The 22,745-nt window shown below is 34.1% G+C and overlaps 1 protein-coding gene across 2 annotated transcripts in view; it reads left to right on the forward strand.

Moving 5' to 3' along the window:
• Window positions 1–3,028: 3,028 nt before the first annotated feature.
• zgc:158766 (uncharacterized protein LOC100009641 homolog) overlaps window positions 3,029–22,745 on the forward strand; it is a 43,231-nt gene continuing 23,514 nt past the window's right edge. Inside the window, exons 1-6 of one of the 2 annotated variants that reach the window (XM_059508578.1) lie at window positions 3,029–3,448; window positions 10,967–11,164; window positions 13,193–14,351; window positions 20,166–20,360; window positions 22,127–22,250; window positions 22,360–22,453. In XM_059508578.1, coding sequence (XP_059364561.1) covers window positions 3,380–3,448; window positions 10,967–11,164; window positions 13,193–14,351; window positions 20,166–20,360; window positions 22,127–22,250; window positions 22,360–22,453 — 1,839 coding nt within the window. In that variant the 5' untranslated portion in view covers window positions 3,029–3,379. The remainder of the gene's footprint in view (window positions 3,449–10,966; window positions 11,165–13,192; window positions 14,352–20,165; window positions 20,361–22,126; window positions 22,251–22,359; window positions 22,454–22,745) is intronic. The other variant, XM_059508577.1, reaches the window with a different exon arrangement.

Consider the following 22,745-nt stretch of genomic DNA (forward strand, 5'->3'; position numbering starts at 1 on the left):
TGTTTTATGTGTTTAATGTGCATCTCAGAAAATGCTTTGTTTAAAACCCCAACTGAATGGCACTTAAATGCACTTAATTAATCTGTCAACTTTCTTGTCATTGTTCACAGTTCAAGTACTGACAGAGAAACAATGGGTAATAATTAAATGTTTATTTTTGATGTATGCATTGCATTCTATGCATTTAAAAAGTAAAAAAAGAAATATTTCTAAAAAAGGAAACTTAGTTGTTCATTTTAAGAGACCCAGGAGTCTTATTTTCTCTTGCATAATTAATATTGCACTTTAATTAAGCAAAAACACATTTTATCTGATTACTTTTGGTAGAATACTCGATTATTAAAATATTCGATAGCTACAGCCCTAATATAAACAAATAAAATAAACTATTAAAAATGTAATAAAATTAATTTAAATAAAATATAAAAACGTATTTTACTGTTGCTAAAACATAATATCACAGTTAGTTTAACTTTAAATACTAACAAAAACTAAAATAAAATAAAAAATATAAAAAAAAAATTGTCACTTTAAATAATATAAACAAATAAAATAAACTATTACAATTTTATAAAATTAACTGAAATAAAATATAAAAACGTATTTTATTTGTTGCTAAAACAACATTTCTCAGTTAGTTTAACTTTAAATACTAACTAAAACTGAAATAAAAATAAAAATATAAAACATTTTTTGTCACTTTAAATAATGTAAACAAATAAAGTTAACTATTAAAAAAAATTAACTGACAAAATATAAAAAACTTTTTTTTACTGAAATAAAATATAAAAACATTTTGTTGTTGCTAAAACAACATTTCTTCTCAGTTAGTTTAACTAAAACTAAAACATTAAATAATATAATATAATATAATATAATATAATATAATATAATATAATATAATATAATATAATATAATATAATATAATATAATATAATATAATATAATATAATATAATATAATATATTAAACAGATCTTTAGGGTTGTTTAGATTCAGATGACATCATGATGAACTGTGGCAAATATTTACAAAACATATTATGCTATCATCTGAATTAGGCTAATCTCAGGCTCAGTGTTGTCATGTGTCACGATCCCAGCTCTTCTAACATGATTAGGCTCAGCTCACTGACTGCTGTGTGCACATCCAGACGTTTAATGTGATTCTGTTGTGTAAGCGTGACCTGGGTGAGGTCTGGCGGCTCTTTAGGGTGCTAATGTTTGGAGTTACACATTCCATGGCAGTGTGTGGACATGTGCACGCTCTCCACGTGCTCGCCGCAGGAGTGCCACACGCACACAGACATGCAGATCCTCAGCATTCACACAAACTCTCTCCAGTCAAGACGACTGAGTTAACTCGCGCCGTTTATCATGCATGTGTACGTGAAAATCTAAATCTGAAGTTCTGCTGTTTGTTTGCTTTTTTAAGTTAGCGTAAATCATTTTATTGATTTATTAGTAGCCCTTTGATTCATGTCAGAGTTCATCTTGAGATCTTTATCTCTGAACACAGTTTGAGATGTTTTCTGAAACTCTGGAGGAGACAGACACACTGTGAGATTTATTTTTCTTTAAACAAACATTTTAAGATTTAAGAGCGCTCTCCATTTAAACTCAATGTTGTCAACGAGAAACAATCAACAAATTTTTTTTTTTTTTTTTACATATGTGACTCCGGAACACAAACCCCACTTAAGTGTCATTTTTTAAAATTGAGATGTATGCATCATCTGAAAGCTGAACAAATCATCTTTCCATTGATGTGTGGTTTGTTAGGATCAGACAACTATTTGGAAATCTGGAATCTGAAGGTGCAAAAAAATCTAAATATTGAGAGAATCATCTTTAAAGTTGTTTAAATGAATTCTTAGCAATGCATATTACTAATCAAAAATCAAGTTTTGATATATTTATGATAGGAAATTTACAAAATATCTTCATGGGACATGATCTTTACTTAATATCCTAATGATTTTTGGCATAAAAGAAAAAACGATAATTTTACCCATACAATGTATTTTTGGCTATTTCTACAAATATACCCCAGAGACTCAAGACACATATATCCAGGGTCACATATATCTCAATTGTTTCTCCTTGACAGCATTGAGAATAAATATAGAGAAAATGGAGACTCTTAAGGCTGAAATCTTTTTTGAAGATTTGTTTGATTTTTGTTTTGTATGTTAATATTTCGATTCGAATGAGAAATATTTAAGACTTAAGAATCTCAATTTCGTGAAAGCTTGTTTCCGCCACTTCCAAAAATAGGTATCTTAAAATGTAATTTAAAGGTGATTTATCTCAGAATTATGACTTTTTTTGTCTGAATTATGAGAAATAAACTCGGGATTGTGAGAAATGAGGTCAGAATTGCGTGTTATAATTGCTCTCAATAAATATCTTTCTCAGATTTGCAGGTTTGTGAAATCACAATTTGTAACTTTATTTTTGCATTTTATGTTTTTGACTTAATATCTCTCAATTCTGAATTGCTAGTTTTCTATCTCTCTGTTCTGACTTTCTTACTTGCATTTGTGAGTTTATACTTCAGAGCCTCGGTTTGCTCTCCGTTTATTCTCAAGGCTGTCAAGAAGTGTGAATCGAGATGTTTATTTGGGGATTTGGGCATTTAAATTCGGTGAAATTTATGCATAGTCCGTTATAAAGTAAAATTCATAATGCACGTTGTAATGCATTGCATCTTTTCATAAATAACTGCAACTGAATTTAAAACGCATTTGAAGATTCCTTGAAGATGCATGTGTTTTAATGCATCACACTTTCTAAATGTGTAACAATGCATTCAAACAATGATGTTGTTTGCTAGTTTTAATCGTTGGCTGTGTGTGTCAGCTCTAATTTTGGGATTTGCGAGATTGAGCGCAGCACTATTGTAGTCGAGTGACCCGAGCCGCCGATGGCATGCTGATGTCTTCTTTTTTCTTTTCTCCCTCCTTCTTTGACAAAAGCGACAGCAGAAGCTGAAACCCTAGTGCATTTGTTTGGTCAGGACAAAGAGGGGGAGGCTCGAGAGAGAGAAGGGGGTAGTAAAGGTTTGTTCCCCTGCAGGGCACTTGTGGACGGGGGTGTTGTTGTGCCTGTGTGCAGCTCAGATGGTGTGTTTTCTCAGTGCTAAAGGAAATTGCATCAGTATGCATTATCCAGCAGGGAGAGGCCAGAGGAGCCACGCTGGGAGGAGGGCCGAAACCAAGCGCTGCTCTCTCTCTCTCAAACCTCCCACTAGAGCAGAGACACACCGGCTGACCCAGTCATGGGCACAGAGGACCCCAAACAGACTTATACTGGATTAATCAACTTAACCTATTTATTTATTTGCATATTTATGGTGTATCTAGTTTCTTGAGCCCTGAATGCGGACGTGGAGCACAATGCACTCCAGAGTGAAGTCGCGGAGCTGTGATAATTACCTGAGTATAAAGGTAAGCGAGTTGCATTCGACATCGCTTGTGAATCGCATTGCACTTTAAACGAAGAAAGCGTTCAATGGGATTGTGATGGAACTGTGTTTTTTTATTCATGGATTCAGTTCTCTATAATAACCTAAAATTAACATGAAAGCACAAAAAAACAATCATTTACAAAAAAATACTGTGACTTTTAAGTGGTACATTTACATTGATTCATTTAGCAGATGCTTTTATCCAAAGTGACTTGCAAATGATTTAAATGCACCATCATAACCATATTTACATTAAAACACATTAAAACTGACACTATCAGATGAACCTGATCTGAATTGAGCTGAATAATGACACAGTTGCCTTCAGCTCTAAAGCTGAATCTAATTAGTTTATAATTGACAACATTGACATGGTTTTTGAATTGAGTTGAATCAACGCTAAACTGAATTGAGCTGAATAATGACACCATTGCTTTCTGTAGAGCCGGTTTATAGCATGATTGATTCGGTTTTATTTCCCATTTAATTCTGTGAAGCGGTTTTGAAACAAAGTCTCGACTGGAGTTTTCAGGAGTTATGTGAAATGGATATGTTAATGGATGTTGTAATGGATGTTTAGAGATATACTGATCCATGTTCTGAGGCAGATGGTCTCAGTTTGACTGGAACTGTTAGGTAATGAGTGACATTAGGACTCGGTTTAGTCTTTTGTGCTGGAATCCAAGACTTCATGGGAGCGGCGTCTTGAATTGATCACTTTAACTCGAGGTGTCTGTGTGAGCTGAGCTCTGGGTTTGCTCTGTGTGTTTGTGTTGTTGTGTCATTGCTCAGAGATTCACTACAGAACCTGTTTGAGAGCAGCTGCGTGTGGCTTTTGTTTTGAGTGAGTCAATGGACATTCCATCTGTAGACGTCAATCTGTTCGACATCAGGTGCGGCGTCACAGAACGCTTTCAGACGGATGGATTTAGCGAACGACGTCACCATTATTTGGCTGATAATATGCAAATAATTGCAGTTAATAATTGTAAGCTTAACACACCGACACAATTATTGCATGGGGTATAAAGATGTGAATAATAATAATATTCATTATTATTATGATTCATTATTATATGATTTTATATATCAAATAGCATAAAAATAAATGGTTTACAATTTTTTTAAATATTTAAAATAATTATTTTTTTCAATGTTTTTATACTGTAGTTTGTAGAGTAATAATAGATGCTTTTGATTATTGTTGTCATTTTGAATATTATTCTGAAAGATTGTATTATGTAATATGTAAATAAACAAATTTATTATTAATATGAATATATTTATGAATTCATTTCATTTACACACACACACAAATATATATAGCCTACTGTATATATATATATATATATATATATTTATATATTTATTTATTTACAGTTTATTATGACATTTTACAATGCAATCAAAATAATGGTAAACATATATTTTTTTATTTATTAAAAATTATATTTATATATATATATATATATATATATATATATATATACATGCATATTTACCCTTATTATGCATTTCAGGATTAATTGTAAATTCAATTAAACTGTAAATAATTTGTAACGTTTTACAAATAAAAGACAAAAAAAAAAAAACATATATATATATATTTTTTTTTAAACCTCCTTAAATAGCTTGTTACATTTCTAATTTCTAAGTCACTCGGATAAAACCTGCTAAATGGATAAACGCAAATATATATTCACTTATTTTTTTAGATAAACAGCAAGTCTGTAAACAGTAGGAAGTCTTCACAGATGTTTTTTAAATAGTCAGTTCAGTTCAGCATCACGTATCCGAGTCGTCAGACCCCTGTTTTTCCCTCTCCACAATCATGTATTTGTCCTCAGATGCTGTAGAGAGGCGTTAAAGCTGCTTTGACACATGCATGTATGATCCTCTCGCTCCTGATTCACTCCCACAGCTTCAGGCTTCATGCTCCGCTGGAGAGCTGGTGCGCGAGCCCTTTGTCTTCCTGACCCACAAAACACACCGGAGAAAGATGCCCTTCCCGTCAGACTGTCAGGGTCGTTTAGAGCGGCTTCGTTTGCATGTTTGCACTGCAGTAAAATGTGTTTGAGTGGAGCTCAGCTCTATTAGAGCATCAGTGATGGCAACCATTTGTTAAAACTGCATCTTCACAGTTCCCACGCTCTTGGAAAAGTTTAAATTGTGGAAATTAAATTCCACGCCTGTAAATATCATAGAAGCCATGCTTTAAATTCTAGTAATATTCCACATTACTGCTTACTCCTTCAATGTAAGTTTTTTGGAATTTTTGGTCACTTTAAAAAAGTAAACCTTTCCTTAACAAGCTGCATGATTTGGGTGCATATAATGCAATTCAGGTTATGAGTGTGAGCTGTAGGAATGGAGATGTTTTGACTGGTTTTGAAGCAGATGTCCGTCTGTTTTAATAGAGAGCAGAGCAGCAGAGAGGCACCTGGACTCCATGTCATTTAGATATAATTGCTCCTCCACCATCACCATAAACACCATCAAAGAGGGCAGATCCCACACACATCTCCTCTGAGCCACACTTGTGCTTTGGCTGCTATTAAAAGCTCTTTTACTGGCTTCAGCCAGGTGAAATAACTTCTTCAAGGTTATGGAAATGCATCAGAAGCTCTCGTCTGCCCAGTCTTATTTAATCTTTCATCTTCAAAGCCACACTTATCTCCAGCCTTCTTGAAGTCCTCCATCCAGCTGCATGTTTAGTCTTCTCGTGCTTTGAAAGAGGTGTTTTGGTTGGGTGCACGGAGGCTGATATGCAGGCCGTCCTGAATACAGCTTGTAGTTTAGACCAAACACTAAAGTTTTCATGTTAAAACATGTTGTTCAATAGATCTTCAAGCCCTGGGCGGTCTTCAGACCCCACGTGTGCCAGAACCCTTTCGAGGGGCATCAAACCACATTCTTTAATTTTTTAATATAATAAAAGGTTATTTAATAGGGGAGTCTTGATAATGTTTATATTCTATATACATTTGAATGTGTTGAATATGTATGTGAATCTATCTATCTATCTATCTATCTATCTATCTATCTATCTATCTATCTATCTATCTATCTATCTATCTATCTATCTATTAATTGCAAAAAATACATGCAAAGCACATGCAAAAAAATAATCATTACATAGATAATAAGATATTTATTTATTTATCTTGAAAAAACAGAATATAATAAAATATTTTTAATTGTTTTAATTAATGTATTTACATAAGCTTAAAAGATTTATATAATACAGTTTTAAATCAAATTTTAAATGTTATTACTATTTTATTAAATTAGAATTACATATATGTATGTGTATTTGACTCGCATATATAAACAAATATATAAATAAACAAATATGATTTTATATATATATATATATATATATATATATATATATATATATATATATATAATGTAATTTAATTTTAATATTAATAATATAAATTAAAAATAATACTGTTTTTATTCCACAGAATGTAATTTTAAGAGTTTTTTAGGTGATAATGTACTTGTTTAGACTTCAAATGTGCTGTTAGTTAATAAAGATGTCTATATGAATATTAGCTTATTTGTTCCAGAGCTAAATCTCATCACTTTATTTTCTATATTTTATATAATGCTGTATATCAGAGCACTGCCTTTATATGTTTGTTAGAATTGTCAAGCAACTTTTATATTATTATTAAATTATTGTACAATAAATATTTTATGAATAATAAATAATAATAGTATTTACTGTCGGGAAACAGTGTGTGTTCGTGATGGTGATTTTAGTGGCATTATTCCGCCATTAGATGTTGACAAGTCAGCGGTAAAGACTTTTATATTGAAAGAGACTTGCAAAGTGGGTTTTTTCATTCTATGGAAGTCAATGGGGACCAGCAACTGAAGGTGAACTATTCCTTTAATAAACACACTGATCAGCGCTGTCATCAGAAATCATAGTACGACAAAGATATCGCTTTCTTTAGCAGACATTCAAGCAAATGTTTTATTGTGAATATGAGATTGAGCTGAAGAATGAACGCTGTATCAGATGCAGGTAATCACTCCCTCAGTCCATCTCTCTCTCTCTCTCTCTCTCTACATACAGTGATCTTTAATCAAAGTCATTTTAAGATAAGTCATGTCTCTCGGCGGACACCTTTGAAATGCCTCTCAGGCATGCAAGTGCAGCTCCTATCTCTTTGAACGGGAAAAACAAAAAATTCTCCAAACCTATTCATCGAGCTTAAGCCATATTGAGTGTTGAATGAGTGACATGTCTACAGTCTTTTGCTTTAATACAGTGATACAATAAGCTTTCAATGAATCAACTCAACCTTTCTTCGTTACTAAAGTTCTAAAGTGACGTTTTCGAATTAGTAACTGATCTTGAGCTCAGATGTTAAACCAGAGATTTGCACTTTAAACTGCCCTGTCAATCATCTTGTCAAAGTTCATATTATCCATATTTTATTTTAATTAATTTCCTACCCTATTGGAGAGAAATGAAGAGGCACGTTAATCTGCTAGTCGCGGGTCTCTCATGCAGAGAACTCTGTTTATATTTTTGCATAATGATGCATTTAAAAGTTGATGACCAAATTTATCGTTATAAAGTTCACAGTGTTGCCACAGATCAAATATAACATGGATAACATTAAAGAAATATTTTTTTCAGGCCATGTTTGTAGTCTTTTAACACTTTTAATGCACGTTTGTAGTTCTAATCGAATCCTTGTCCACCGCACAATGTCTTGTGGGCAATATTAGCCATTAGTGTGTGTTCAATCTACACTTCGAATTTTATACCATCTGGGTACCTTTGAGTACCTTACAATTTGGGACATACTAGTTCTAATTTAAAATACTATTTATTACATATATTATGCGAATTGGGATGCAGCAATTGTCTTACTATAGGGAGATGAGAGGGTCTGTATTACTTATACTGTTGGAGAAAGCGAAACGGTCAAATTGGATCACGTGTGTTTTAATAACCAATCAGATTATAGACTTGACGTCATTGAATTTCATTCAGAGTTGTGCAGAGTTGTTTTTTCGAACTTAAAGGTTGTAGGGTTTGTGTCTCGATAACCAGCAGGGATTGTAGGTGAGGGGAGAATGGTGGGATAAATGCAGAGCACAAATTCCGAGTATGGGAAACCAAACTTGGCTACACATCACTTCACTTTTTTGCAGCATGCCACAGTAACCTAAAAAAGTACTGTTTAGTTAGAAATCATGTTGCCTTTCCTCCCATTGTTAGCCTTTCCTCCAAATGGTGGTTCTGCTCTTCCCTGCAGTCTGAGCGCTGAGATTATTCCTAAATAATTGAGTTTCCTAGAGCACCAATAAAGACTTTGCAGGAGAACGAAACAATGGCTGCCCTGTGGAGGAGTGACCGCATGTGGATGGCACATAGTCATTGTGTAATACAAGGCCAACAGAGCAGAACAAACAGGGAGGGTTAAAGTCAGAGCTTTGCTGGGGATTTTTTCTGGGCTTTTCCCCGTCTGCAACTCAACTCAAACAAAGTTAATTTCCATTTTCACCACCCCCCTGCCAATTTAAAGGGATAGTTCACCCAAATATTAAAATTTGCTGTTAATTTACTCGCCCTCAGCCTATCCAAGAAGTAGATGACTTTGTTCTTCAGTAGAACAGTGAAGATGATTTTTAGCTGAAACTGTGCTTCCTTGGTGATTCATAAAATGCAAGTCAATGGCTACCGGCACTTTAAGAGTCAAAAAAAGCACATCAGGCAACACAGAATGAATCCTGACGATATATTGATGTCTTATGAAGTGAAACGAAACTGATCATTGTTTACTGCATTATTACCTGTAATCCAGAGCTTCAGGCAAACAGTCCATAGTGATGTTTGGTTCACAAGCGAATCATTTCTTTGAACTGATTCTTTTTAGTGAGTTGAACCAGTTCTCCAAATCGGACTGAAGCGTATGAAACAGTTCAGGGCTTGAGCAGCACAGATCTTGCTGCTAAATCAAAATTCACTTTCAGATGCCTAACAGGAAATTAGGAAATTAGCCGAAATTACGGTGTATCTGATGCTGTGATGAATGAATCATTCAGTGCTCCAATTCCTCCAAAGACATCCACATTGCACATCATTACTGGGTGCTTTAATAATATAATTGCATATATGTTATATCATTGTGTGATTACGTACATGAACTAGTGAACGAACCAGTTCACAGAAAATGATTGTGTTTTCCTGTTTGCCTGAGGCTCTGGATTACAGGTGATGATGTAAATAATGTTCAGTTTCTTGCACAGTCTGATCGTTTCACTTCATAAGACCTCTATATATCGTCAGGGTTTCATTCTAGTGTTGCCTGATGTACTTTTTTGACTCTTAAAGTGACTTGCATTTTATAAATCACCAACAAGCACATCTTCAGCTAAAAATCTTCTTCACTTTTCAACTGAAAAAGAAAAGTTTTCTACATTTGGATGGGCTGATGGTGAGTAAATTAACAGTACATTTTAATTTTAGGGTGAACTGTCCCTTTAACCTAAAGCTGAGCGTCCCAGGTCACGGTTGTGTTAGTTTAGGATAGTGTGATACATATCCGGTTGGAAAGTCCTCTGCTCCACAGATATGATGTAGTTCTGCATTAGGGACAGGATTTTCCATCCCGCCTGTTATTGTCCAGTCGGTGACGCTACATTGACAGGTGTTTCCTGTCTCATCAGTGTCCCGCGACCTCCTGACATCCTGCTGTTTGTGTTTGTAACTGGGAACTGTGTGATTGAACTTGTGACCATCAAACCATCTCACGAACCAAACCAAAAACAACATGCTGCCATCGTTTACTCTATCGCACTGTGCACACTGTAATCATTGGTGTTTGATTCTCTCTATAAAGAAGGGAAGTGATGCTTCTTGTGTCTTACAATAAATTAGGGACAACGAAATTTCAGCAATTGAAAATTAATTTTAGGTATTGGCCAAAACAGTTTTGTAGCACTGAAATTGGCTTTTACAAATTTAATTTAATTTAATTTAATTTAATTTAATTTAATTTAATTTAATTTAATTTAATTTAATTTAATTTAATTTAATTTAATTTAATTTAATCTAATTTAATTTAATTTAATTTAATTTAATTTAATTTAATCTAATTATTTATAAATTATTAGTATTATTATTTATGTATTTGTTTATTGGATTGTTCATCATTGTTCATCATGCAATCTTTAAATTCGACATCGTGTACTAACGGGCTGGTAATTCAGCTGACATTTAATATTCCTGAAAAGGTTGAAATCATTTATTTAATTTTTTATTCTATCTATCTATCTTTATATTCACTAAACATTATTGGTAGCTCAACTTTTATCCAATATCTGCAATAAGATGTATTGCTTTTGATTTGAAACAAGGTTTAAGCTTTCAAATATGTAAATTTTATACCAAACTCAAACAAGGCACAGTCCTGTAAATGTTTGTGGTTAAAGCCGAGAATGACTCTGATCGTGAGATCTGTTGCAGGACTCGGAGTCGTTGGACCGCTGCATTCAGAGCGTGTTATCGGCTCTGTATCCTCCCTTCAGCGCGTCGGCTGCCACCGTCCTGTGGCAGCTCTTCAGTGTCGTGGAGAGACAGTACCGCGGAGACGGCCTGCGCTGCTTCATTGACTTCCTGCTGCCCGCCAAGAGAATCCTGCAGATAATAAAACAGGAGGCCTGTGTGAGTACCGTCACTTTCAGCAGATGCATTTTCACTGAAGCATTTCAATAAAAAGTCAATAAAAACACTGGGGAATATCTACTAATAGATCACATTATTTTAAATTTAGCAAATATATTATTATTTATAATAAAATATATTTTATATATCATATAATTATTCTACAATATTTTTTAATTTATGAATATATTAGTAAATGTCAACACAAAAACTAAGATTAATAAATGCTTTAGAAGTATATATATTTATTTATATTTATTCATTTAACAGACGCTTTTATCCGAAACAACTTATAAATAAGGAATACAACATGCAATCCATGATGGATGCAAATAACACAAGAAGTGCTTGTGATACAATGTTTCAGACATTGTGTAGAAAAATGTAAGCTAATATTTATTTCTTTTAGTATATGATTGCAAATGAAATGTACATAATGCAAATCAAAATATTATTTACATAAATGCATAATAAATGTATATGCATGTCTAAAATAAATCATACATATAAACTAATATATAATAAAATAAAATTAATATTATTTGAAAAGCATGTAAATATGTATTATATGTAGTGCATTTAAGTGCAAATACAAATAAATAAATATTTATTTGTTTAAATATGTATTTATGTATTTACATAATGCTTAATGTCCATGCTTGTTGAGCATGTTGGGAACAGCATAGTAATTCATCAAGCAATCTTTAAACTCAATATTATGTATCAGTGGCCTGGTAATGCGGTTCACCCAGGTTTGCTGAATGTTTTATTAATTTGTCAATTATTGTTGTTGACACCCATAATGCTGCAGCCAAATATGTTCAAGCCATTTAAATTCTCCCAGAGAGAAATCTTGCGAGAGTGGGGAACATGAGAGGGAGAAGGAATACTTCAGGCTGAAAGAGGGTTCAGTGTTGCTGTGATAAACAGCCCAAACAGAGTGTGTTGTGAGCTCACTGCAGTGAACTTGGCAAAGAGGATCAGGCTCAAATGAAAGACCTTCTCAGGGAGGCTTTGTATTTCTGCAGGTTAGCGCTGTGTGAGCGCATAGCTGAAACCTTACACTCCTGTATTCAGCGCTGCCATTGTTACTCTGAGACGAGGGCTCTCAGCTGCCTCATTTAACTCAGGCATGATCTTTGAGGGAGTCACAGCGTGCTGAAACTTACATGTTCCTGCTGCATCATCAGTATCATTATACAGCAGCGTCAGGGAGTCACTAACAACGCTACTAAATTAACAGATTTTTAAAAGCATTACAGTAGCTAAATAGTGAAGCTCTTTTTTTATGTACAGTACCATGATAAAATGCATTTTTTACACTGTATAACCTTTGCGGAAATCTCTCTAAAAAAATATTGTGCAGTCTGATTTATTGTAGGAAACTGGTCTGGTTTTTTCATTATGAAATTATTTATTTATTTGCTAAATATATGGAGTCTCTGCAAACTATTGTATTTTTTTATATAATTTGAATAATTTGTATTTGAATAATTTTCATTTTATTTTTTATTTTTGGTTAAAGTTTTAGTAATTTTGTTTTTGTCATTTTAGTTTAGTAATTCTGTTTATTTTTTAATATTTTTTAAAATGCATTTTTATTTCAGTTTTAATTTTAGTTAAAATGAGAAATGAACTAGCTAAAATAAAGTTATAGAGTTATAAAGTTTTTATATTGTATTTTATCCCAATTAACGAAAAAGTATAATTTTAGGTTAATTTGCTATAAAACCCCTAGTTCAAATGGTAAATTGCGGACACCCTAATTGGGAACCTTTATGTTACTGTGCCAATATGCATATGAATTTTTGCAATTCTGTTGGTTGACTCAAAAATTACACATTACACTTTAAAATATATATTTTACAATTGCATAATGTTTTAAATCATTGTAATTTTGTTTCTTGAAATCTATTAGACAGAAATAAATGAATGATTGCAAACTGCAAATAACTGCATACTGTTGCTTGTACCTGTATGAAAAGTGGCCTTTTTATCTGATAAATACATTATTTTTATTTTCCACAGCTGCGATTCAAAGGCCTGTTGCTGTACCATGAGGGATGGCCACTGTGTTTGAATGAGAAAGTGGTTCTGCAACTTGCACCCCTGCATAAAGTACGTCTAAGGCAGGGAGATTTCTACCTGCAAGTGGTTCCCTTGGGCCGCAAGGCTGCCAAATTGGTCATAAAATGCCTGTCAGGGAGCGGGCAAGCCATTGCAGAGATCCCTGTGGCCGAGAGCATGTACGGCAGCGTGTTCACGCCTGACTTCCTGCAGAATGTAATGCGTGAGCGCAACCTGCACCCTCTCCAGAACTGCCTCCTCAGTACCGGCGCCGTGGTTTACCGGACGCCCTGGAAGAACGTGGTCAATCCTTTGTTCGTGAGCAGCACTGCCGACGCAATCATGCAGGCACGGAGTGGCGGGGGGACCCTGTTGGGTCAGCTCAGCACCTGCAGCACGCACGGATCCACAGGAACGCTCAGTTCCCGAGACTCTTTAGGCGCTGAGTCTACCGTGTCGGAGCCAGTCCTAAGCCGGAGCCTCACAGATATGGGCATCAGCTCCCTGCACTCTGAGGATTCGCCCTTGCAAAAGAGTCCTAACTCCCTTCCCCAGACGCCAACCTTGGGCAGCCCAGATCAGGGATGCATGCGAGGCGGAATCGGCCACAAAATACTCTCGTTCAGCACGGACCTTAGCAATCCCGGCCTTCGCAAGAGGCATCCCAGAGACTCTGCGGCCTTCGAGTCGCGCAGGATTTTCCGCAAGTCCTACATGGAGGCACTGCAAAACCCCATGAACATCGGCTCCAGCTCAGAATCAATTCTGGAGGAAGGGACGGAGTCTGAGCCAGGAACGCGTCATGGCTCCGTCACAAAGGAGCCGATCCCTCGGAGAACCTCTATTCGTGGACTGGGAGGAGATGAATCTCACGATGTTTCTCCACCTGTCCATCCATCCAAGAACACCGAGTTCAGTCCGGGTGAGAGACGCTCCAAATCTCTTGAACGTACCAACAAGGCCTTGCAGGTTAAAGGCCACCGGGCTCGGTCGTCCTCCGGTGGATCCGGTAGCGGCCTTCCCAAGAAACTTATGAATGGTTATACATTCCGTTTTGGAAAATTGGATTTGGAGGCAGCCTTTCCTGGCATTGAGAAACGGAGCAACAAAGACAACTCAGGTAAATACACTTTGTCAACTCTTTTGAGGTTCGCCATTCCAGTGCCAAGGTCATGAGTTTGATTCCCAGGGAATGCATAAACTGATCAAATGTATACCTTGAATGCAATGTAAGTCTCAGGGGTGTCCAATCCTGCAGCTGGAGTTTAGCTCCAAACAGATCCAACACCCTTTTGTGGGAGTTTCTGATGAGTCTTGATTAGTTGGTTCAGTTGTGTTTAATTAGGGTTGGAGCTAATTTCTGCAAGACAGTGGCCCTCTAGGAACAAGTTTGGGCATCCTTGCTGTACATAAAGGACATGGCAGAGCATCTTGTTTGGGATTCTTTCCCAACTAGAACTAGACTAGAACAAGCTTCCCTTGTCAAAACATGGCACTAGTAATACTAAAATCATGATTTCGATTCCCAAGGACTGCATGAACTGATGAAATGCATACCTTCAAAATGTCACTTTGGATAAAAGCATCAGCCAAGTGCATAAATGTAAATGTCGCACCATATTGCACATCTGGTATGTCCAATCCTGCACCCGCTGGACAGTGCCCTTCCAGGAACAGGTTTAGATAACCCTGCTGTACATAAAAAAGGCTTGAGGGTGAGTAAATCATGGGGTAATTTTCATTTTTGGGTGAACTGTCCCTTTAAGAGCCAGGTCTGGTTCCAGACAGTTGTGGTCCAGTGGGTAATTATCACTTGCAGCAAACTCTGGGACCATCAACGAGCTTAGAGTTTCAGAAGAGATAGCTTGGCATTCCTCTGGCATGATTTTATGGCTTGCGACCGGCTGCATGTGAGGGCTAATAGCATGTGTGTTTTGGAATGCTTCAGCGGCCCTGCCCCGTTATAAAGGGTGCTTGTCTTTCTGAAGTGTTTGCTGTACCCCAAAGGCACGATACTGCACTGAATGGATTGCCAGCGAGACTGCGCTGTTTTATTTAGCTCTTCCTGCTATTGAGAACTAGAAAGAGAACATTTTGCCCTCCGTCTATGTGCTTCAGGCCAGGGGTGTGTTTGGGGTCTATCCGCAGGAAGTTCCATACTGTCCAGCATTCTTAAGATTTTCGGTTACTTTACATGTGAGTTGTTTCACTAACCCCGTGTCCTAACCGTGTACAGCTAGATACTGTACATTTATGAGCAAAACCCCTTTCTTTTCACATTAATCCAGTTAGTTGATCCAGCTGTGCCAAGTGACATTATACTTTTTTGTCAGTCACTTTATTTTCACTCACTTACTCACAATGATATTTAATTGGTCCCCAAAATGAGGTATTATACAGCTGTACATAAAAAAAATACAAATAAAATAATATTAAAAAAATATTAAAATATAGATTTTTTTATTATATATATATATATATATATATATATATATGCATAATTATTATTATTATTTTAATTTGTATTCATATATAAAATATAATTATTTACTTATTAAATGTTATGTTTTATATATTAATTTTTAAATATTTATTTAACTACATTAAGTTACTGTTGATGTTTTAATGTTTTATATATTTTTTAATTCAATATACATTTAATTTAATAATATTAAATATTAATTAAAATTTGAATATATATATACATTCATATAATAAAATTATATTATGCAATAATAATAATAATAATAATATTACAATTATTTTAGATAAATATAACTTTATTTGATTTAATAAATTGTTTTTTTAAATAGCTATTATAATTATTATTATTACTATTATTATTTTAATTTACAGATCTTTAAATGGCTAATTATCATCTGAATAATCTGCTTGAATTATATAATGATCTTTAATTACTTTGCACAGTATTTTTGTGTCTCGTCACGACAAGCCTAGTTAGGACATGGTGTTTGGTGAATTCATACTCTAAGGCTGTCGTTTTACTTTTGTTCTCTGTTTGACATACACACACGGAGTGGTTTAGGTAAATTCCCATCTGGGATTCTGCAGAGACCTTCTGTTCTATGGCTTTCTTTCCCACACATGAAAATCAGAGCCATTGAGTTTGGGCAGGAAGCCACAGCGGATCCGATGACCCACCTGAGGGAGGATCTCTGTCCCGCTTACCTGCTCGACTCCCAGCGCTGTTAAGCTCCCATCCAGATGGTTTGCCTCCGTCATAATGGAGACCATTGTGTCCCTTTGGGCTGGTGAGGATGCTCTAGAGAGGCTTAGAGAGTAAAGCCCATCTCCACGTAATATCTGTCCTGTTACAAAGCCCGAGCGAAGCAGGGGTCACTCAGACTTTGCTCAGAACACAAATGCCATTGACTTTGAGGCTGGGTCAGATTACAGCTGATGTGGTTTTGCTTGGTCTTTATGATTGCATTATGTTCTTTGTGATTTGAACTGGTTCCCATGATACCCTAGAGCTTGGTCTCGCTCTGAGAGACGTATGCAAAGTCAACCAAATATTGCCTAGCTGCTTTTTGAAAAGTGTTGGTTAGTGACTAACTAAAAGCAACGACACTATTAACTTGCTTTATCTTTCCCAGTAATAACCTACGTTTTCCAACTGGTAGTCGTGTACAGCTTTACAACCCTGCAAACTGATAAGAAACTCATATTTAGCATTGGAAATTCAGATTTTTTTTCTAGTGAATCGGTTCATTCAGATGATTCATGTAAATTTACTGATTCAAAAAAGTCTGTTTACGACATTTTGTAGCATTGGAAATCCATATTCATTCAAGTTAAATCAACTCTTTCAGATGATTCGTATAAATCAACTGATCCAAAAAAAATAGTTTGCAACATTTTTGTAGCATTGGAAATCCATTCTCATTCAAGTGAATCACTTCATTCAGATGATTCATTCAAATCAACTGATTCAAAAAACATTGCAACATTTTTGTAGCCTTGGAAATCCATATTCATTCAAGATGAATCAACTCTTTCAGATGATTCGTATAAATCAACTGATTCAAAAAAGTCTGTTTACAACATTTTTATAGAACTGGAAATTCTGATTTTTTCCTAGTGAATCTGTTTATTCAGATGATTCATGAAAATTAACTGATTCAAAAAGTCTTTTTGTGACATTTTATAGCATTGGAAATCCATTCTCATCTAAGTGAATCAATTCATTTGAACGATTCATGCACATCAACTGATCCAAAAAAAATAGTTTGCAACATTTTTGTAGCATTGGAAATCCATATTCATTCAAGTTGAAACAACTCATTCAGATGATTCGTGTAAATCAACTGATTCCAAAAAGTTTGCAACATTTTTATAGAACTGGAAATTCTGATTTGTTCTTGTGAACCAGTTCATTCAGATGATTCATGTAAATTAACAAGCATCATACATTAATTGCATTTTTAGTTAAATTCTGCATGTTTATGAATTATTATTATTTTTTTAATCACAGTAAGTATAATTAGATCTGGTAAAGTTGAACAAATCCACTCTAACTGAGATTAGTTCATTCAGAAAATGACACTGTTTTATTTGTTTGTTTGTTTGTTTGTTTGTTTACTGGTGGTGCTGTGTTTGTTTGTGTTGTTATGGGTTTTGTTGGTTAGAGTATTGTTGAGTATTGTTGCTCGTTGAGGAAGTGCATCACAAACAAGAGCAGAGCTCAGATGCACACAGGAAATGAAGTCAAGAGAAAGACAATATAGTGCAGGAGCTGACAGAAGTCTGAAACTTCACAAACATGACATGACATTGTTTATTTGTGAATGTGCTTATATATGCACAATATATCACTAGTCCTGTCCAGTCACATTAAAGATATTCATATAAACACAAGTTCAACATTCTTTCAGGACAAGGACAGGCTTATTTTCCTCAATATATAGGAGTTATAAAGGGGTCGGGAACAGATAATCAGAATAGAGAACAGATAATTGATGTTAATTTATTTTGTTTTTTATTTTATTATTCACTGAATCACTGAATTTATTCAGATGATTTTTGTAAATGAACTGATTAAAAAAAGTCTGATTTGATTTTAATTAAATTTAACAATATTTTATTTTAAATGCATTTAGTTAATTTATTTATTTTTCATTGAAAATTTATTGAGGTGATTCATGCAAATGAACTGATTTTATTTTATTCTATTGTTAATTTAATTATATTTTATTTAAAATGTATTTAATTAATTAATTTATTTATTTTAAATGTATTATTACTGTGATCTGTCTTTATTGCTTTAAGTATATTTATATGTTAAAGTTTAATGATGGCACCCTAACTGAGAATCATTCATTCAGAAGATTTTATTTTATTTTATTTTATTTTATTTTATTTTATTTTATTTTATTTTATTTTATTTTATTTTAGGGAATCAGTTTATTCAGGTGAATCGTGACTGAACTGATTTTATTTTTAATATAATTCTATATTATTTTAAATGTATTTAACTAATTAATTAATTTTAAATGTATTATTTGTGTGATCTTTATTTTATTGGTTGATATTCAGATGTTCTTCCTCAGGGCCATAAAATGTTAAAATGTTATAACATTTTTAGCAAAGTGTGTTAATGGTGTTTAGCCACTCCAAAAAATATTTGGCTCATTTTAAATGTGTTATTTGGACAATTTAATTCTTGAAGGATGGTAGTTAAATGTAGTGTTTGTTTGAGATGTTGAACTCCTCTCTTCAGCCGCAGTCTTGTGTTGTATTGTTTGGGTTGCTGGGTTGGAAGAAACAGCCCGAGGCTTTGGATTCGGGAGGAATTACACAAACATCTGCTTCAGCTGGGAATGTCAGCCGCAGCATTCCTCAAACCAGAGCCCGAGGGCACAGAAACTCAGCAGTGTGTGTGTGTGTGTGTGTGTGTGTGTGTGTGTGCCTCAAACACCTGGTCTCCGTCGTGCCTCAACATTGACTAGTTTTGGTCACACCTGAACCCGATCTTCCTTCCCTCCAGACAGTCTGTTTTTGCACCATTAACACTACTGTTGCAAGGTTTGGAATCACTAAGTGTTTTTGAAAGAAGTCTCTTCTGTTCACTCATTTATTTGATTAAAAATACAGTAAAAATATGAAATATTATTATAATCTAAAAAATCCTGTTTTCTATGTGAATCTCTGTTAAAGTGTAATGTATTTCTGTGATGCTCCGCTGTATTTTCAGCATCATTCCTCCAGTCTTCAGTGTCACGTGATCTTCAGAAATCATGAAAATATGATTTACTGCTCAAGAAACATTTCTGATTATCATCAATGTTGAAAACAGTCGTGCTGCATCATATTATTGTGGAAACGGTGATGCATTTTATTTTTCACGATTCACAGATGAATAAAAAGTTCAAAAGAAAAGCATTTATTGGAAATCGAAATCATTTGTAACATTATAAATGTCACTCTTGATTAATTTAATGCATCCTAAATTAATTAAATGATTACTTTCTTTAAAAAAAGTAAAAGTTTCTTTAAAACAGTATATTGTAGTTCAGTTCAGGTTATGAAACGTGTTTGATTTTACAGTAAAATGAACTGATGGTTTGCATATCTGCCATTTAAATTTGTTTTTGTTTTGTTTTTTACATATCAAATCCTGTAAATACGCCATCATTTACATTTTCTATTCTGAATGCATCTGCCAAATAAATCTAGTTACTGCCACTTTAAATCACAGTTTTGAATGAATGCATTTAAAAATGATTCACATAAACGAAGCAGACTGACCAGCTCTTACTCTCTTTTTACTGCTGAAGTTTAAAACATCTCTAAATGCTCTCATGCGAGACAAAAGAAACTGAAACTGGTCTGACACAATCTTTAGGAGACTAAAGCGTGCAGTATATGGTCATCATGAAGTCTTTGTGACTCAGATCTGTGTTTGTGTGTCCAGGTCTCTCTGATGACGGTCTGCACTCGAGCTCCAGGAGGAACAGTAACAGCACTGATGACATTGTTCATCCTAAGCCCCACAGCAGAGCAGCGGTGTCTCCTGGCCCGTCCACAGCGCCCCCTGCTGTCTGTCCTCCAGCGCTGCCTTCACTCATCAACCAGGAGCTCCTGACCTCCGGTGCTCTGACGCTTCCTGGTACGAGACCGGCTCGAAAACCTACAAGAACACAGAAACAGATACTTAGAATGCATCTAAATATTATATTCCTTACAAAAAAAATGTAAAGTTCATTGCAACCCAAATCATAAGGCTGCATGAAGCGAGGCACTGTGTTCTTTTACACGCTTGAGGCTCATAGTGTCTCAGGCGTCTTGATGAAAAATGAATATGAACAAATTAAGAAGAAATTAGGCTAATTTAAAAACTAAGAAATTGTAATATACTATTGTAATTTTACTGTAAAATAAAATTATTATTATTATTATTATTATTACAATATAATTTTTCTTAAATACCAAACGTCTTATTTTACTTAATTTCATCTTTTATTTAATTTTTGAATTTCAATATTTTTATTGAATAATTCTAATAAGCATTAATAATCATAATCATTATAAAATTGTATTCAACTATTATGTTAAATTATATACTAATAAAAGTTTTATTGCTATTTTGTATTACTATTATTATTTTAATTATTATTATTATTATCAAATTCATATTAATATTATTTGTTTTTCACCATAATGTTTTATGTTGTAATTCTAATAATCATTAATAACAAGAATTATTATCATATTACATAAACATTATTGTTATTAATAATAATTATCTATATGGTAGTAGTATGTAATAATAATAATACAATGTATTTTACATTTTTTATATCAATAATTTTACAGTAATATTGATGTACATAGTGTTTTTAAAAAAAATTCTATATAATAATTATAATAATCATTAATAATATTTAATTTTATATTAAATGAGTGCATTATATTAGATACAATTTTATAACTATTATTTTTAATATTATTATTATTATCTCTTTGAAAGTCACTTTGGATAAAAGTGTCTATTAAATGTATATTATTATTATTCGTTTTTTACCATATTGTTTTTTAATGTAGTAATTCTAGTATCATTAATAACAAGAATGATCATGTTATATTAAATTACATAATTATAATTCTCATTAATAATAATTATTCATAGTAGCAGTAGTATTAATAATGATAATATACTTATAATATGTATCGTTATTAATCTTTTTATTACTGTATCTCCTCTTTGTAAATCCTTGGGATTAAAGCATCTGCTAAATACATAAATGTAAAATATAATTAGTCATATTAATGTATAGTGTTTTTATATAGTAATTATAATAATCATTATTTTTTATACTTTATTAAATTATATAACTATTATTAATATGTCCTATTTGAAAGTCGCTTTGGATAAAAGCCTCTATTAAATTCATAAATGCAAATATAATTATAATTATAAAACGGAATGTTCGGCTCCTTGATTCTGATTGGCTGAGCCACGTTCAAAGCTGTTCTAAAGCACTCTACAAACATACACCTTTGTTTACTTCTGTGTGTTGCTCGGCAACCGCTTTTTTGGAACCTTAAGCAGATACATTGTTTGGTGGAAGAAACAGTTTTTGTTTATAATACCATTACAGTTTTTTTGCTCTGTTTTAATTCTGTGAAACTTTACTAGGTTTATGGAATAACCGTTTTATAAATAAAATAACCCCCGTGAAGCAGTGGTTTACAGTGAATTTATAACAGCTAATGGAGTTTTTAGATTCTCAGCTGTTATAAATTCACGATAAACCACAACTTTTTGGGGCTTATTGCTTATAGCTTCATGTTTTAAATGGCAATTGCAGATTGTATCATTAAAATCAGGTTCAGTTTGGTTAATCAGGTCATGATCTCACCATGGTGCTGCAGGTAACCAGGACCGCGGTGGCAGAGCGGTGCTGCAGGTGTGCACCAGGAACCAGGTGTGGATCAAAGCGCGCTTCACCACAGACCAGATCAGCCAGCTGCTCTGCTTCTACTGCCACAGACTGCGGTGAGAAGCGGCCCGAATCACTGACACGCTTTACTGAATCAACACGGAAACTGTGCGCTGTCACACAGCAGCTCAGGCTTTCCACTGAGTGTCTTGTGTTTGTTTTCAGGAGGGAGAGGCGAGAGCTGGGTTTGACGGTTCTCGTTGACGCTCGCAGGCAGTCGGTCGCGTCTGCGCTCTTCTCGGCTCTGTCTGAGTTTCAGGTCAGACCAGACACAGTTCACGTCTCAAGCCCTCCACCCCCATGTCAGGGACCAATGTTTCACTGATCTAAAAGAGCCCGAAGGGAAAGTCTCGAGAAAAAGAAAGCCGTTTGCATATAATGCATTTATTAAAAACCTTTTTCATGCTTTGAAATATTCATCATATATAAAGTATTTGAATGTCTATTCATTATCAAATCGGAAAATATTTTTATTTTAAAATATGCACGTTGATCCTTGTTCGTAAGACTAATATGTTGAAAACACACACAAAAAAAAGCTTCTTGTCTCT

Source organism: Carassius carassius, chromosome 24, assembly GCF_963082965.1.
Source record: "Carassius carassius chromosome 24, fCarCar2.1, whole genome shotgun sequence".
NCBI classification, from domain to species: Eukaryota; Metazoa; Chordata; class Actinopteri; order Cypriniformes; family Cyprinidae; genus Carassius; species Carassius carassius.